Source organism: Vombatus ursinus, unplaced genomic scaffold (genome assembly GCF_900497805.2).
Source record: "Vombatus ursinus unplaced genomic scaffold, bare-nosed wombat genome assembly UNPS02014798.1, whole genome shotgun sequence".
NCBI classification, from domain to species: domain Eukaryota; kingdom Metazoa; phylum Chordata; class Mammalia; order Diprotodontia; family Vombatidae; genus Vombatus; species Vombatus ursinus.
In genome coordinates this window covers 16694376-16713490 of record NW_020954576.1, presented here as the reverse complement: position 1 = coordinate 16713490, position 19115 = coordinate 16694376, and the positions used below count along the sequence as shown (strand labels likewise).

The window sequence follows — 19115 nt, the reverse complement described above, 5'->3', positions numbered from 1 at the left end:
AATATGAATGTAAATGTATAGCCTATATCAGATTCTGCTCTGTCTTGTGGATGGTGGTAGGGAGGAAGGGGGAGAAAAATTTTAAACTCAAAAGCATATGGAAGTGATTATTGATAAATCAAAGTAAATTAATAAAAAAGAGTAAATATCTTAAGAGTAGGAATTCAAGGGCATTACTGAAATTCTGACATTACAAAGAACATCTAAAAGGAGTGGCAGTCCATAGTTCATTGGATATTAAAAATTTCTGTCATTTTAACAAATTATCATATTATACCTCTGCAGAGTATGGTATATTTAAAAGAGTACAGGATTTGTACTCAAAGAACCTGTACTTAAGACCTACCTCTTTCCAACCATGTGACCTTGGGCAAGTCACTTAGCTCCCTGAACTTCAATTTCCTCATCTTCAAAATACATATATTGATCATATTACCTGTCTCACCAGTTTATTTTGAGGAAATTGATTCATAGACTTTAAAACAACATATAAACAAACAAATTTAAAAGCATTTATTAATTGCTTTACCATATGCCAGACACAATGCTAAATACTGGTAATGCAAATGCAAGCAAGACAGTTCCTCTCCTTAGGAAACTTAATAGAGGAAGATAACACCTATTGGGGAATAGTATTTAGAGAAGAATATTTTTGACAGAAAAGTTATAAGTAATGGTTATTAGAGTCCAGGGTTAGTAGTACTCAGAAGTAGAATTAGAAAGAGGATAGGTAGAGGAATGGGAGTAAGGGGGGGCATGGAATAAGCATTTGTAAAGTGCCTACTATGTGCCAAGCACTTACTAAGCCTTTTATTTTTTAAACAAATACTATCTCATTTGGTCTTCCTAACAACACTATGAAGAAGGTGCTATTATTACCCCCATATTGAAGTGTAGTAGATCAAAAACCAGATGAGATAAGGGAAAACTCTTCAATCAGAGCATAGGAGTGGGAACTTGAGTGTTGGTCAGAGAAGGAGTCTGGAAAGTGTATACAAATATAGCTCATGGAAATGGGAGCTATATTTAACAGCTTCTCAGTTTGTCTGAGATTTCTATCCCCATAACTTGGGGTTGGAAAAACACATGCTGTTGAATCCCTTTGCCTTGAATTTTAAATCCATATATATTTTAATAAAGAATGTTAATCTACGAATGGTAACTTTTAGTCATTTTATACTAAGTAGGCACCAAAATTGTTTTGTAGAAAGGTGCTGGAATTAAAAAAAAAATTGGAAACTCCCTCCAGGATAGTTTCATAATTCCTCATCCTTTAGAACATGCTATTTTACCAACATATCATGCATACCTTGTTTTGAATATCAAATGTTGAATCGTTACTGTGACATACTACAATTAGTGATTCATGTGTTTTCTTTTTCTTTAATTTGTATAGCTCAGTAATAATATTAGCACAACAAGAAATGAGCTTCTTAGATAAAAAAGTAGCAGTTAAAGGTACTAGCTCTGAGGAATGCACCATCCTCATAAATACTAGAAAATTAGGTTTATCACTGCTGGTGACTGGAGATTAGCCCCCATAAAACCTCTTTCAGAGGACCTCTCCAAGCACTGCAAGTGCTTGGAGAAAAAGGAAAGGAGACATAGGCAGTCAGGTGGTGTAGTGGATAGAACGTGGGAGTCAGTCAGAAAGCCCTGAGTTCAAATCCTTCCTCAGGTACTCACTAATGGAGTGGCCTTGGGCAAGTCACTTTGTCTCCTCAGCTTCCATTCTCATCTGGAAAACGAGGATAATAATAACACCCACCTTGAACAGTGGTTGTTAGGATCGATTGTGAGCTGCATAAATCCTAGCTGTTACCATTATCACTGCAGAGCAGCATAGCTGCAAAGAGTTAGGTGATGCTGGCTGTCTCCTTTTCTATCCATTTTTCATTTGTCATTGTTATTTGTGGTTTTTTTTATCTCATAAGTGTTCCCCTCAGGACACGCATTCATTTGATCCAGGCATTTAGCTATCTGAAGTTCTTGCATGCATTACCCTACTAAAAAGGTATCTATGATGAGTTCATGTGACAGAATACCCTTGATTCTCAAATACTTTTTTTTTCCCTTTCTCCTAACATCTGCTCAATAGAGAAAAGTGTGATAGGTTAAAGAACCTAACCGGGCTTAAGACCTGTGAAAAGTGACAGGGCTGTAAATATTCTTAACTTAATCTTATGCCTTCTGCATTTGGCTTTAAGCCCCCTTGCTACATCAGCAGATTAGTCATTTATCCCAGAATGAAAGAGAACTTCTGATTTTGAAAAAGCTGTGACTTCATCACCCCAGCACACAGTGCACTCTCCTTTGCTTTCAGGTGTGATTTCACTTCCTCTCTAAGTGTTTAAACTCTGTACTTCCAAGTTGCCATGGATGATAATATTGTTGCCTTCTTTGATTTTTTTAACTTTTTTTCTTTTTAAAACTATATTGATTTTTTTTAACATTGCTTCATTTCCTAACATAGCCCTCCCTTCTCCACCCAGAGAGACTTCCCTTAAAATAAAGAATTGAGAAAGGGAAAAACAATTCAGGAAAACTAACCCACACTTAGTCAAGTTTGACAGTACATGCAGTGTTTTACTTCATAATGTCTTACTATTGCAAAGAAGATACATTTTCATCTATTACCTTTGGGGTCAAATCTGACCATTGTCACTCTACAGTGTTCCTTTTCAATTTTTGTTGTTCTTTTTCCTTTACATTGTTGTATTCATTGTGTATATTTTCCCCCTGGATCAGGTTATTTCAGTCTGTATTTTGTTCATATAAGTCTTTTTTTGCCTCGCTGTACTCTTATTAATCATTTCTTATTGTGCAGTAATATTCCATTACATTGTATTGCAAACTACTTTGTAAATATGCTTTCATTCGGTCCATCCTCATAACAACCTTGTAAGGTAGGTGTTGTTATTATCCCTGTTTCTATAGATGAGGAAACTGAAGCCCAGTAAGGTGCTTTCAGGAAAAACAAAGCCTTTTATGGAGGTTAATAACCTAAAGTAATCAAAGACGTGGACCTTCAGATCTCATAGCATTGGTTTTCTTGCATTATAAGAGATTTTGTAATATGGAGGTTGTTTGTGGTCTTGTCAAAGGAGCAATGGTTTTAGAAGCAGAGAACCTGAGCTCTAACTCTGAATCCACTATTTACTACCTAGGGAATATTGAGAAATATACTTAATCTGGGTGGACCACTGTTTCCTTACTTTTAAAATGAAGTTGTTGGACTAGACAATGTCCAAGATCCCTTCTATATCTAAATCTATGATTATTATGTGATTTTTTTTTCTGGAGCAAGTATAGAGCTATACATTTCATTTTCACCAGTATAAAGTATTTAAAATGACCTTTTATAGAAGTATGAAGTACTTCCTCACAACATCTCAGATTTGGAAAGGAGGTTGCCTATTCCAAGCCCAGTCCAAAACATTAATGATCTCCTTCATACCATTGACCGGTCATCCAGCCTTGTTGCTGTTGGTGGAAAGGAAAGTGGGCAACTCCTCAACAATGAGTTCCCACCTTGATAATAGCTACAGGGGCTAGGCTAGAAATAGGTCTAGTGAGTTGGGGGAAAGGGTGAGAACACTGGTCTTCTCAAGGCCCTTGGGTTCAGGGTCTTGGACTGTCTCCACAGGCGTCTTAGGGGACATGATGGTCAAGGTGGTGGTGGTGGTTTGACTTGACTGGAACTTGCCGCTTCCTGTTCTTACTTTACAGTGTTTTGCTGCTTCAACTAGGATGCCCTACTTGCCCTGTGAGTGGCAGTTGATTGGAATGAGGTAGAGATGGGTAAGGTTTTCCAGAGGAGCTGATTCCCTTGATGTTGTGACAGCTAGTGTAGTCTATAGTGTGCTGCCACTGCTAGGGGTCTTATACTTCCAACATTCACTAGATTTTTGATCACAAGAAACTCACCTTGCTGAGCTTCAGTTTCCTCATCTATAGAAACAGGGATAGTAACAGCACCTACCTTACAAGGTTGTTATGAGGATGGACTAAAGGAAATCATATTTACAAAGTTGTTTGCAAACCTTAATGTGTTGTCGTTCTTCTTATTTCAAACACCTGACAAAATTTTTTGAGCAGTTCAACTGTAAGTTACTGTTAATCTCGGGCTTTATGGTTTATAAAGTGCTATCCTATAGTAATTCTTTAAGATGCATAGTACAACTATTATTATCCCTATTTTAAAGATAAGGAAGCTGTGGTTAGATGTTGTGTTACCTATGGCTACACAGATAGTAAGCATCAGAGTCAGTATTTAAATCCAGGTTCTTCTTTCATCCCTATAAATTGTAACCTATCTTTGTCATAGTAGACTGTCTTCATGAGTTGTTGTTTGCTTAACAGTTCATGAACAGCTGACCCATCCTCTGATGATGATTCTCTACATTTAACTAAGCTGATCTTCAGGAGACTGGCACACAGTCCTTTGGCGGATCTCAACTCTAAACCTTCCTGATATGATCAGACCTGCCAGTTTCTATTCCATTGGCATTGCTTTTCCAAAGTCATGGTCACCTCAATGGCATAATGAGGTTCTAGAAGAAGGCTTAAATGGAGGACAAATATCAAGCTCATTGATAGGTTTAAGTATCTGTAGTAAGTTGCATGAAATAACTTTTGATTATATTGTATTCCGTCATAGAATAAGAAAACAGACAAGTAATGTCTTCAAAAGAGGTTCATTGAAACGCAAAGATCAGCTTCAATATTTTAGCTTAGAAAATGTTAGAAAAATAAACCTGATTCAGAAATTACTTATTTATATAACTCTTTCATGAAGATGGTAAAATGTTTGAACTCTTACTGTGTAGGAAAATGAAGCTTAGACTGCCACTGAAATTGAATATTGTGTAGCAATGAATGAAGATCTGTGACTTGATAACAGGTTTCTCCTTCCAGAAGCATGACTTGGTAAGAACTATATAATTTAGAGGGCTTGTATTCCAGGAAAGCACCATTTATTATATAATCACTCGCGCACGTGCACATATTAAAAAGGAATTGGATGGTACACGTAATTATTATTAGACCTGGAGAAAGGATATGTTAAGTTTTGCAAGTGCGGTAAAATAGAAGTGATTTATGTGCAAATTACCTAAAAGAATAGACATCAGGAAACGTATCAGGAAAGGTATCTTCATTTTGCTCTGTGCTGATTTCATTGATCAAGATGGGGAGGATTCTAGATAAAGAAAAAAAAGTTTGCCATATGAGTGCCTCCACAATTTCATTTTTAAAAAAACTACTAAAATATAATTTGGATGACTATGCTGATCACTTTACTGAGAGCCTCTAGTCCAAGTGGATTAAAGGCTTTTATCATTTTGCATGATATTTTTAAAGAAGGTAATAGTTTGATGAAGCAGCAATGATAGCCCTGAAGTTACTGCTAGCTTATACTGTAGAAGCAGGGGGAGATACCAAGGGATGTAATATTCAAAGTTTGCTTGATTTTGGATTTTTTTCTGGCTATAGGGGATAGTAAATTTAATATTCAGTATGTTTAAATGTTTAACATATTTCATCTCAGAAGTCTAATACAAAATTCAATGGGAACCTAGTGGAATTGCCTAGGAGGATCCTTTTATTCATAAATGAGATTCTTATTAACTACCTCACAAAAATATATTTCTCATATATCTTCATGTATGTAGTCTTATGACATTGAGTTGGTAGGATTCTCTTCATGTGTAGTAATAAATGTCATCATATCCCATAAAAGTAATACCACCTGTTACCTTTGTCCAGTTAGAAAAGATATAAAGGGTATATCAAAACTCTTAGTGGAGTTTTAAGCTTTAGTATACTAAAAGTCCACTAAGTCTTTAGGGACAACCAATATCGATGCTAACATGTGAGTAGACAAAAGGCTTTATGTTGAGTATAAAAAAAAAAAAAACAACTAGACTTGTGTCAGGTTCACATAAGTTGAGTCTTACCTTCGACACATGTTAGTGTTGTGCCCATGGACAAATCACTTAACTTCTCAAGTGTCCTAGGTGTCTCTCTGAGATTATAGGTGAGTTGTTGATCAATGTTGCAGGTTTGAGTTCCCCACATCAGTGAATATACAGGTCCAGACCAAAATAACAGCAACAACAACAATAACAACAATAATGTAGACATACACATAGTAGGGTGCACACTTGTAGAAATTAAAAGGAAATAACTAGATGCACTACACAACACTTCATTGTATATACAAGTGGATTCTTAGTTGTGTTAAATACTCTTATTGATCTCTGGAGTTAGGTGAAGGCATGGAACATTTCAATGGGTGTGTTAAATTTCCTTTATTATCTAATCACCAGGCATGGCACTGTTTGCTCTTATGTTTTGCAATTGCTGAAGCCTTTGAATAAACCTTTATGAGCTTTGAAGAGATAGAAGTAGAATCACAGATGTACTCCCTGGCTCCCTTTTACAAGACCCATTAGATAAATGTATCCTGCGATTTGCATTCCTTATATACCAAAAAGTGAATTGAGTTAAATTTACCATTCTACCATGGATTAAGTAACTATTCCAAAATAACTAAAGAGGACAGGCTCATCATTATTCTATATTCTTTATACAGTAACGTGTTTTCCCAGATTTGGGGAGGGAGACATATCTTTATCTATACTCATCATCCTTCTTTGCACTCAAAGATGGCTCTACTGACCACTGCTGCAGATGGTCCCTTCCAAACAACACACTCCAACTCCTATCTTTTTGATTTGTAATTTGTCACTATTTATAGAGCTTGGCATTGTTTGAGACTACCATTTAATCTGTAGCCACAGAAAGCTAGAACAATAATTTATAAAGTGAAAAATCTAACTAGCCATGTACTCAACTGTTTACCTAGACATTCCACTCAGATTTCCTTTCTCTTAGATGAGGTGTATTTAGAAAAAAAAAAGTTATCCTAACTCTGATTAATATACTCCTGGTTGATTTGTTTGCTGTGCTTTCCCTCCAGGAGTCCACAAATGCAGCACATTGTTGGAAGGTGATTGACTGTATTTATTTCGCCCACTTTACTGTCTGTATTGTGTTGGCAATACTCAAATTACTTCATGTTTTCTGAGCTCTTTGTTGTGGCTATCAGTCATTTCACTTGTGTCTAATTCTTTGTGACCTCATTTGGGATTTTCTTGGCAAATGTACTGGAGTGATTTGCCATTTCCTTCTCCAGCTCATTTTACAGATAAGGAAACTGAGGCAAAAAGGGTTAAGTGAGTTGCCCAGGGTCACACAGCTAGTAAGTGTCTGAGGCTGGATTTGAACTCAGGTATTTCCTGACTCCAGGCCTGGTGCTCTATTCACTACAACATCTAGGTGCCCTGTTTTTGAGCTCTAATTGCTTTAAGAATTTCAGGTTTGCAAATACATAAAAATTAAATAAATTTTGGGGAAATAGTAACATTCATTTTATAGAAGCCATCTCCATTTTACAAAAGTATACAGCATAAGATTCCTTTAAATGAGACCTGTAACTCACTTAGAATATGGGTCAGTTTACAAAAGCTCCAATTTGAAACAATCTTTCATGCTGACAACTTTTTCATAAAGCAATATATAGTTATATTTATAATAAGATAAAGGAATGCATTTATTTTCATGTATTATAGAGGTATCTCCCATTCCTGGAATGCTTTTCCCCCTTGCCTCAGCGTATTGGCTTCCCTGGCTTCTGACAAGTCTCAGCTAAAATTCCTTTTAATCTTGGCTACATTTGTTTTATTCGTACAAAAACATTTTTAATTTAGTGTAATTGAAATTATCCATTTTACACCTCACACTGCTCCACCTTCTGCAGGAAGTCTTTCCAAATGGCCTATAATGCTTGTGCGTTCCCTCTGAGATTATAGTCAGCTCTAGAAAAATGTACATGAGACACATTGTTAAATTAATCTACATTATTCTTATTTCCCATCACTTTATTCAGTCTAGACAATCAACAAAATCACAAATTACAACTTTATTTGTAGCATTTGCCAATTTCTGAGGTGTAAATGCTCACACTGAAAATTAAATATCTACTCTCACAAGCCAGTTCAAACTGACTCCAGCAGACCCCTGATACAGGAGCACTTCCCTAGGCCAGAACACTTTCAAACAATCCTATTCAATAAACATCTTAAAAGCACTTACCACATAAAAAACACTCTGCTAGGCACTGGGAATACCAAGACAGAATGAAAAAATGGTATTTTCAGAAATTACATTCTACTGGGAAGATATCATGTAAGCAAATAAGATACATGTGATAATTTGGGAAGGTAGAGAATACAAACTAGATCAGACAAGGTTTCCCCTAGGAGGTGACCCATAAGCCAAGTCTTCAAGGAGTCTAGAAATGCTAAGGGGCTGAGGTAAAGAGAGAATGTATTCCAGGAATTGATGACAGCCTGTGTGCAAAGACAGAGAAGTGGAATATGAAACGTAGAGAGCAAGGAGACCACTTTGGTTGGAATGGAGAATGAATGAAGGAAAACAATATGAAATAAGTCTACAAAGAGGGGTAGAACCAGCTTATGAGGCACTTGAAATGTCAGGTTGAGAAGTTTCTATTTCATCCCAGAGGTGATAAATAGCAAGTGGAGGTTTGGAGAAGGTATCATGGTCATATTTGTGTTGTAAGAAAATTGTTTTGGAATTTGGTTGGAGGATGGATAGGAAAGGGGAGATATTAAAAGCTGGATGCCCAATTCTCTAGGTTAGAGGTAATGATGAGAATGAGGATGAGAATCATAACTAGAATTTATGAAATGTTTTACTAATATTATCTCATTTTATCCTAACAACATCCCTAGGGAGTAAGTGATATTATTACCCCCATTTTACAGATGAGAAAACTGAGGCAGATTATGTTTTTGTGATTTGCCTAAGGTTATACAACTAGTAAGTTTCTGAGGCTGAATTTGTACTCAGGATACTCAGTACTTCTGGAATCCAGGTCCATCTAGTTGACTAAGTAGGCAATGAGGGGCTAAGTTGATGGCCATCTGAGTTGGTGGTAAGGGACAATAGTGAGATACGGAACTCAAATCAATAAAATGGTAGTTGATTGGAAATGATCGTTGAGGTAGTGAGAAAATTAAATGTGACTCAGAGGTTATGAACCTAGGTGACTGAATGAATAATGTGTGCCTTGAAAAGAAATAGGGAAATTTGGAAGAAGAGAGTAATTGGGAGAGAAGGTAATGAGTTTTATTTTGTACCTATTGAGTTTGAGATGCCTGTGAGATATCCATTTGGGGATGTTCAGTACAGAGCTAGTGAAGTGGGACTGAAATTTTAGAGAGAGACCTGGGCATGATAAATACATGCAGGTATCATCTGTACAGAGATAATTGAAACCATAGGAGCTGATGAGATCACCGAGAGAGAAAAGAAATGGACCACTGACATAGCCTTGGGGGTAGAAGAGACATACAATTAAGAAGCAATATATAGATTTGAAGGAGATTGAGAAGGAGAGGACAGATAGTAGAACCAAGAAAGAACAGTGCTATGCTAACCTCAGGAGAGAGCCTCCAGGAGAATAGGGTGCTCTATCGCAAGAAAGATATCAAGAAGAATGAAGACAGAGCAAAGGCCATCAGATATAGCAAATAAAATATTGTAACCTGGGAGAGAGCAGTATTAATCAAGTATCACATTCATCATAAGCCTGCACTGGCTTTTTTTTTTTTGATGCTGTGTCACATTGTTGACCTATTTTGATCTTGTAGTCCACATGCACACACACACACACACACACGCATACACACACACACACACACACCTACATACCACTTTCGATGTTTTTGAATCTCTGTTGATATATACATGCCTTCCTCATCTTATACTCATTCTTCCTTTTGCAGGTGCAAAATGGGTGAATTGCCAGAAAGGCTTTGACAATGAAAGAATAATGTATAGTGTGCCAATTAAATGCATAGGATTTCCTCTGAAACAACCTGAAATATATTGATGTTATCATAAAATAACCAGATGTCTATTTCTGATACCAAATCCTATAGAAGGGCATGAAATTTTAAACTGGCTCTTTTAAAACTAAATTGAGGATCAAAACAAAACAAAACAAAATGGGGCAGCTAGGTGGCACAATAGATAGAGCACCGACCATGAAGTCAGGAGGACCTGAGTTCAAATCTGGCTTCAGATCAAACATTTGACACTTACTAGCTGTGTGACCTTGGGCAAGTCACTTAACCCCAATTGCCAAAAAAAAATTAAATTGAAGATGAACAAATTTCAGAAATAACTAAAAGCATAGTAAGAAAAGTTGCTGTCTTTCATATTAAAAAAAATCTTTTGAAAACTTCACTTTTAGTGTTTATTGATGTTAAAAAACCCTCCTTAATTCTCCAGAGGCCATTTGTTAGCATGTTTCACAACTTGAAATATTTATAGTACTGGCACAAGTGTTTGGATCTTTCCATCTGCATGGAGAATTTCCATGGCTGCCTACAAACAGTCCCTAAAGAATCCCTTAACCTAAAACGGGTCCTTTTTTTAAGATGAGGAAGAAGTTGGGACTAAATATTTGGGCACATGGAAGCCTACATGGGTCAGGCATCACTACTCATTTGTTTGAAAAGCAGAGCTCCAAATATTTAAAATATGTTTTTTAAAAGGCAACGTCATGCCTCAGGAAGTACAGATGCCTATACAGGGTAATTGAAGGCATACGGCTGAACACGCTTTATAATAATTGTGCTTTTGTGTGTGATTTCACTCCCTTCCTACAGAGCTGGAGTTTTGAAGTCTCATGGCTGGTTACATTAAAACTTCCTTCAGGGTCTGGATAAATCCATCTTCTCAATTGCATTTGATTCAGAGACAGCTTTAAAGGGAGCAGTCTGGTAAAGACAAAATTGGCTGATCAGCCACATGGAAAGCTTTATTTAAAGCTCCTCAAGATTAAACTCAATATGGGATATTAAATTTTTCATAGTATTTAGGAAATGATTGCCAAATTCGAAAAAAATGTAGTTTCCTTTGAAATTAAGACACAGCTATATTCCATCTAATGGCAATAATAACATCTTCAAAAATACAACTTTAGGTAAAATAATGGTGCAGGCAACAGTTACTTCTAGAAGATAGTTTCATGAGCAGCAAATATTCATACAAAAAAAGATTAAAAGCAGTCACTACAGAGACTGAGGACCATCATAGGGTCAGGTAGAATTGCATGAATCTGTTCAGAGGTGGTGCTATCAAGCCAACAGAGAAACCACTACTTTGCTTGCCAGCCAGTTGAAAGGGTGGGAGTTGAGGAGAGAGTACATCTGTATTTAGAACAAGAATCCAAAGATTCAGAGGAAAAGGGGGAAAGGGAACAAACATTGATTAAGTGCCTACTGTGAGCCATGCACCGTGCTAAGAGCTTCACAAATATTATCTCATTTTATCCTCACGATAACCCTATGAGGTAGATGCTATTATTATCTCTGTTTTATAATTGGGGAAACTGAACAGATTCACACAATTCTACCGGAACCTGTGATGGTCCTCAGTCTCTGTAGTGACTGATTTTAATTTTTTTTGTATGTATATTTGCTGCTCATGAAACTATCTTCTATTTGTAACATGATTGCAATAGAAGTTAAGTGACTTGCCCAGGTTCACACAGGTATTGGGTATCTGAGGTCAAATTTGACCTCAAATCTTTCTGACTCCAGACCTGCATCACCTAGATGTCCTAGAAAAATCTTGGAATTGAGATAGGAAAAGGAGCAAACTCTTTCCTTCCCAACAATCCCCTAACCTAATGTATAGTCTTGTTTGAAATGAAAATTCTCAGATAAGTACAAGAATTTTTTTTTTTCCTGAGGCTGGGGATAGGGGAGGGGTGCAAAGGGGAAGAAAGGAAGGGGAAGGAGAAGAAGGGAAGGGAAGGAAGGAAGAATAACTAATCTTTCTAGAGGAGCAGAGCCCTAGTACAAGGTGATAAAAGTAAAATATAATTGATTAGAGATTGAGACTAAGGATCCAAATCCTTGATTCCTGTTGTTCAAGAGACTTGTGGAGTAGACCATCTAAAAGGAGAATGATTTAGGCTAATAGAATCATGGGCTTTAATGTTAGAAGAGAACACAAGGCCATCAAGACCAACCTCTTTATAGATTAGGAAAACGAGGAACAGAAAGCCTAAGTGACTTCCACAAAGTAAAACAGCAGAGACTTCTTGACTCCAACTGCAGTATTCTTTCTACTTTGCCACACTGACTTTGAATGTGAAATGGTTTAAAAGTTTAAATTAAAAAAAAAATCTCTCAAGGTTTCAAAATTTCCTTTTCTTATTTCTTTTTATGTTGCAGAAGTAGCTAAGGGTAGCAATTAGATACCTCAATTTTTTTAATGTTAGATACATAGCCCTTATAAATTGGTCTCTACTGTTCTTAACAAGGCTGCACGATATTTAACAAACCAAGTGAAGAACAAAAACCTTTAATGGGGTCAGTCTCTTGGGGTGGGCCAGAGAAATGGAACCTGACTTTAGGGTTGTTCTTAGTAGGATATTACTGTAGCACTTTTTGCATTAATGTACCTGGAATTATTTTATGAACACTGCTATTTTAATAATTTCAGATGTCTCTGAACTATATTACTGGTGACTTTTACTGTTTTTCAGTTGTGCAGAAGAGTAAATGAGGTCAGAAATATGACCAAGATCACAGACCAAGCCTCTGGCAGAAGTTGGAATGGAACTTAGTTCTGCAACAGAATTCTATTCCCAAGATCACAATAATACTTAATAGTCATAGTTCTGCAAATATCATCTATTTTCTCTCTTATTCAAAAATGAATTATTCTGAAAACTAGCACATTGCCTTGCACAAAATAGTTATTTAATAAATGCTTGTTGGACTGATTTAGAATAGAAAACTGAATTAAAACCAAATTTATCATCATTGTCTCCAAATACATTCCACTTTGTTTTTCTAGTTCTATAAATGGCACCACTATTGATTTGTTTTTTTTTAAAGCCAAACCAAAACAATAAAAACAAGTCACTAGCCATGATTGTTTGAAAGTTTTGAGTTCTTGAAATAAGCACAAATGTTCTTATTTGTTTACATTTTATTTTAGGGTCAGACATTGTGCAATGGTTAACAAAGAACTTAACTATAGAAGATCCGGGTAAGTAAATTGTTTTTCTCTTCATGGAAATTACTTTACTTTGAGGTTTCTTTTTTTTAAGTTGTATTCTCTTAGGGTTATTCTTACCAGAATATTATCCTATAATATAATAACTAAGCCTAAATGAAGGGCATATGCAAATAAATATTAAATTATTTTTGACATTTTATATAGAGTATGCAACTTCTTCACATACTTTAACATACATAATAACATTTTAAAATCTAATTTTTGATAAAATATCTGCCTACCCCTAGTTAAATGTTTTGTGTCTTACAGATGCAGATTCATGTTACTTACAATGTTCTTAATTATTGTGTCTTCCCTCTGCTGATTATCACCAATTTATCCCATCTATAGCTTGCTTGTATGCAGTTATTTGCAAGTTGTCTTTTCCATCAGATTGTGAGCTCCTTGAGAGCAAGGACTATCTTTTATCTTTTTTTGTATCCCTTGAGCTCAGCACAGTGCTGAGCACAGAACCAACTTATTTCAAGCAAATATTTGATATAATGGAATTAAGTACAATGAAAAATAGGAACATTCCTATGAAGTCTAACTTATTCAAATCTGACTAATATAATGATATTAGTTATAAATAGAAGTTTGACTTTTTAGGTGTATCAATGAATTGTGACAGCACCTATGGTGCACTACTTGAAAATATCTGTACAATTACTTTGTCTACGAATTTTATTCTATTCTTCTTCATGAAACTGTATTACATAGGAACCTATGTAGCCTCCCCCCAACAAACACTAGGAAATAAAGTTGTGAATTTGCTTAAATCAATTCATCATTCTCTTCACAAATAAGATTCAGGAAATTGTAAATAATAAAATAGACACAAATGGGCTATTAACTGAGAAAAAATACCATTATCAAATGGGCCAATTTTTCTCCAACTTTCTTGCGTGGAAGAAGTAGGAAGCCAGGAAAGTTTCCCATTTTCATCAAATGAAGGAAATGGGATATTTGCCTACAGGGTGTTGGGAAAGCATTAGGTCAGTGCTTTCTCATGGCAAATTGATCACATTGACTCTTGCTTATGGGCTGAATTTTCTGCAATGACTGTCAATTGATCATTACCACCTAGATTTTATTCATTGTGAAACAGATTTTGTTGGGCTCGTTGTGTACGAGTACACGTAGACTTGAAGTGATTTTTAGCCTTGAACATTTTGGTATGTTTATGCTGCATTTGTTCAGTTGTGGGAGGGGTGGAAGGGGGGATTCAAGAGAAAAGTACAGTAAATCTCTCATTGAAATGAACAAATCTTTTCTCTTGAAATTTGTTAATCATTCTGACTTGTATCCATTTTGTTCAGATGACCTAAGTGCCCAGATTTAGAATTGTTTATCCCTCAGGCTTCTTTAAACATGTATTAGTTCCAGATAAGCATTTGAATCCATAGGTCAGCACTGAACAAAGAGGAGTTTTGCATGTATTTTAACTTGATGCATTCAAAGGTTTTTAGAAGCTATTAATGTCTATCTCTAGATAAATGCTAAAATGTAGAATCATAATTGATGCCCAGTGAATCCTTTTGAGTGAGCAGTATATGTGCACTACAATTTAAAAAATATTTTTGGTAAGTGGAAAAATATAGTAGGAGAAGGTGACTTTGAATTTTAAAATATACATATCACTATAAACATGCAAAAAGCTTGGTGTGGGATCAGAAGTCCTTGAATTTTCTGTCTTTTCGTTCCAAATATATCCAAACCTAAAGGCCCTTTAGAACTGAACTGCATAGTCATGCAGAAAATCCAACCGCTTTCTATTGGTGGCAGGATTGTCTCACAAAGGATTTATCATTAAAGTGAAAAGTTTCTCCAACTCATTCAAGGGCTAACTTTTGATCTCCTGCAGTCTGGCCCCCCATAGATGTCAGGGAAGGAGAGATAAGTAAGGAAAAGACATTCACTTTCCTGGAACACTAAATATGTCCTGAAAGACTTTCTGTAACTGTGATTATTAACCATGGCTAATTGGACTGAGCTGAATAGGAAAACAGAAATGAAAGAAGTCAAGACAGTTGTCCTTGAGCTGTTCCCACTGCTTCTATTTCTTATTGGTACAAAATCATATTTCTCTTCCTTCCCAAAATGATCCTTCCTATGGAAAATTGCTAACTATCACTAGTTAACTTCCATGATTTCTTAGGGATCACCTAAACAATGATCATGTCTTTGACTTACCAAAATGTGCAGATTTGTTGCACAACTGAAAAATATTTTTTACATACCTTGCATCTGTTTCTATACAGTTTGTTCTAGTTAGAGAAGGTCTGGGAAAGCACAGAGGAAAAGGGGAAAGAGAAAAAGGGAAAAGGAGAGGGAGGGAGGAAAGAGAGGTAAAAGAGATGGAGAAAATGAGATAGTAGAAGAGAAATACAGAAAGACAGAGTGGAGATAAAGGAGGAAGGAGAGAGAAAAGATACAGGAATGAACATGAGAATAAGAGGGATATAGAGAAATTCTGAATGGAAGAAATCTCTAAAAGTAACAGTGCACAGAGAAAAGCAGAAGTCCAGTGCTTCAAGCCTTTGTTCAGCCAGTCCCTCTCCAGAGATCTAGGGTCTGCCTTCTCTGATCTACCAGGGGAGCACCCTTGAAACCTTAGTTAAAGAATTTCTTTGCTTTAGGATTCTCACTCCCTGTCAAATAGGAGCATCATTTTCCCACTGGCCTTCAGAGTTTCTAGGAGGATTAATGAGTGCATGTTTGGCATGCTGGAATGTCTCAAAAGGAACTATATTTATCAGCCAGTGATTTATTAAGTGCCTACATGGTACACAGCCCTTGTACTTGACTCTGAAGGTTACAAAGTAGTGATCAGAGATAGCCTTGTTCTCAAGGAACTTAAAGTTTAATAATAAGGCAGTCAAAGAGGCAGGCATTTGTATATCCATTACAGCCTGGTGATGCTTTCAGCACCATTTGCTGTCCTGTCTCTCTCCACACTCCCCATATGACCAATCTTTCCATGTCTCTCACTTACACTTACACAGTAGCCCGGCAGGATGAGTAGGGAAAGATTAAAAGTAGGATAGGCTTCAGCAAAACTGTTTGGAGGAGGAAAGAAGAGTTTTGAGTCTCACCCAGAGGGCTCCCTCGGGAGATGCATCACCTGATTGTGTCTTCCCTTTGTTGTCGGTGTTCATGGAAAAGGCAATATTCATTCATTCATAAAGCATTCATTCAGTAAATACTATCACCAGATACTGTTCTAGGTTCTGGACATTCTAAGCACAAAACAAGACAATAATAACAACAGCCACCACAGCAGCAGCTGTCCCTGTTCTCAAGGAGCTTACATTGTATTAGAATTGTTGTAAGAGTGCACTATAAGGCAGAGAATAGGGTTTGGTAGAAAGGAATAAGGAGGCTGTCCAGCTTCATAGATTAACAGTCAGGAGACATAAATTCGAAGTTATTATATATCTACTGCAAAGGTTCAGGGTAAAAGATTTAGAGCTAAAAATTCACCTAGTCTAACCTTCACATTTTACAGATGAGGAAATGTTACCAGAGGATTTAAGTGACTTGATAAAGTCACATAGGAAGTAAGTGAATAGGTAATCCTGTTTTCCTTATTTGTAAAATGGGCACAAGGTTCATAAACAGATTTAATTTCCCAACTTTTCCTATAATTCTTTGACCAAGTTTTTTTAAACATCCGAAATGTTTTCATCTGTTATATCATAAACTAAAATAGCTCCATTTGAATCTCTATAGTAAATCGGACCCAATATTTGGAACCTCTCTTGGCTTGCTATGTCCCCTATTGCAAGATCTGTGTGTAATAGAGAACTGGTCTTGGAGTCAGGAAGGCCAAGGTTCAAGTCTCTCCCAGACCATCATTGCTATGTGACCCTAAGCAAGTCACTTAACCTCTTCGTGCATCAGGCAACTGTCCATAAAAGTGAATGTTTTTTCCTTACCTATCTCTCCTTCCCCTGGCATATGCCAGAAGCCATAATGAAGGAGGTAGAAAGTTAACTCTGGGCTAAGTCACTTCCTTGCTCAGATGAGATGGCTCCTCACTGGACTTGGCTATCATTACTGCCAAGCTCTTGTGGTCTCTTCTACTCACTGGTTGCTATGGGCACCTCTGATGGTTCTTCCAATCTTTCAAAAATCAGAAGTTACAATATATTATCACTATTATTATTGGCAAAGAATATAATAGAAGCTTTATATGTAGGAATCATTTAAACCATTTTGAACCTTGCAACAAACCTCTGACCTATGGAGCTCTTATTATCATTATTTTTTAGATAAGAAAACAGCCTCAGATCATTTAAGTGATTTTCCTAAGGTCACACAGGTGAAAGTCATAGAGTCAGGTCTGAAAGTTCAGGGTCCTTTCTCTATACCATGCTTCCATCCTGTGTTTTTGAAAACTCATGCTATAATGTTTTTTGCGAGGAGGTAGGAGATTGTTGACTATTGAATGACATAGTCAAGCATGTTTGAGTTTAAAATCCATTTAGCAACCTTGTCTAATCCTCATGCATTTAATGATGTGTATGCAACTATTCAACCATTTTTCCTAAAGTTGACAACAGCTGCTATGACAGCTTTCAGCACCTGAAGCATTAACATGTTTAACTTCCCATCACCCTTTTAATTCCTCCTCTTCCAGGTTTTTCCAAATATTTCACAATGAGGAGAAAGAAAACAAGTACATATCTATAAGGGTGTGGGATATAACATTAAGAATAATAGCTCAAATCTCTTTACTGGCTGAAGATTTACAAAGTGCTCTTATCATGTGTGCTTGTATGTGTCTTGTATACACATAGAAATGTGTTAGATTATCAGTTCCATGAGTACAAAGGTTTTTTCATTTTTGTCTTTGTATCCTATTCACCTGGGCAAGTGCATGGCACATAATAGATACTTAGTAAATAAATGCATATCGATGAATTGATTCCTATAGTAACCCTATAAGCTAAGAAGCATAAATATTTATACTCTTTTAAAAAACATGAGAATTATAGCTAGAATTTATAATAATTTGTTATATGTTTAGTGTAATATGATATAACATATTTAGCAATTATAATAATAATTTATAATATTTAGCAATTGTTTCATTCATTTGCTGTATTTTACAGATAAGATAATGGAGGCTCAAAGCAGTGAAGGGACTTGCTAGTAAATGTCGAAGTGGAGATTTGCATTCAAGACTCTTGTAGAATAGAAGCAGTCAAAAAACATTGATTAGATGCTTGCTCTATGCCAGAAACTGTGCTAATTGCTTGAGGTGCAGTGTAAAGGGAGAACATGTATATAAATTGGTCAATTTTTTTCCATCCAATTTCACAGACCCCTCCTTAAAATTATCCTTAGGTCCCTTGTGGGGGGGTGGTGGTGGTAATAAGTACTAGGACTTGGGATGAGTGAAAAAGGGTTCCGGTATAAAGTGGTGTTTGAGCTGAATATTCAGGCAAGCCAGAGATTCTAAATGGTGAGAATGAATGAAGATGGCATTCCAGCTTTATGAAGAATCTTGTGCAAGGAACAGCAAGTATGCCGGTGTGTTTACTTTTAAATTGAAAGGTAATAGGCAGCCACTAGAGTTGACTGTGTAGTAAGCAGGGCTTGGGGGGGTTTCATGGTCAACCTATGTTTTAGGAAAATTACGTTGGCACCTGTATGGAGGATAGATTCGATTGAGGAGATGAGGCAGGGAAAGCATTTTGAAAGCTATTGCAGTAGTCCAAGTGAGAGATGAAGAGGAGATTAACTAGAGAGGTGGCTACATAAATGGAGAAAGGCAGATGTATAATAGAGAAGTTGTAATGGTAGGAACAAGATTTGATAGTTGACTGGATATGAGTGGTAAGTCCTAGTGAGGAGTTGAGGATGACATCAAAGTGAAGCTGAGTGACTAGAAAGATGGGGGTGCCCTCAGCAGTACAGGAGTTTAGATAGGGATGAAT

At 36.4% G+C, this 19115-nt stretch overlaps 1 protein-coding gene across 1 annotated transcript in view; it reads left to right on the top strand.

Annotated features, from left to right (window-relative positions):
• LOC114049853 (regulator of G-protein signaling 7-like) overlaps positions 1-19115 on the top strand; it is a 633475-nt gene that overhangs the window by 413124 nt on the left and 201236 nt on the right. Inside the window, exon 4 of the mRNA XM_027871288.1 lies at positions 13111-13161. Coding sequence (XP_027727089.1) covers positions 13111-13161 — 51 coding nt within the window. The remainder of the gene's footprint in view (positions 1-13110; positions 13162-19115) is intronic.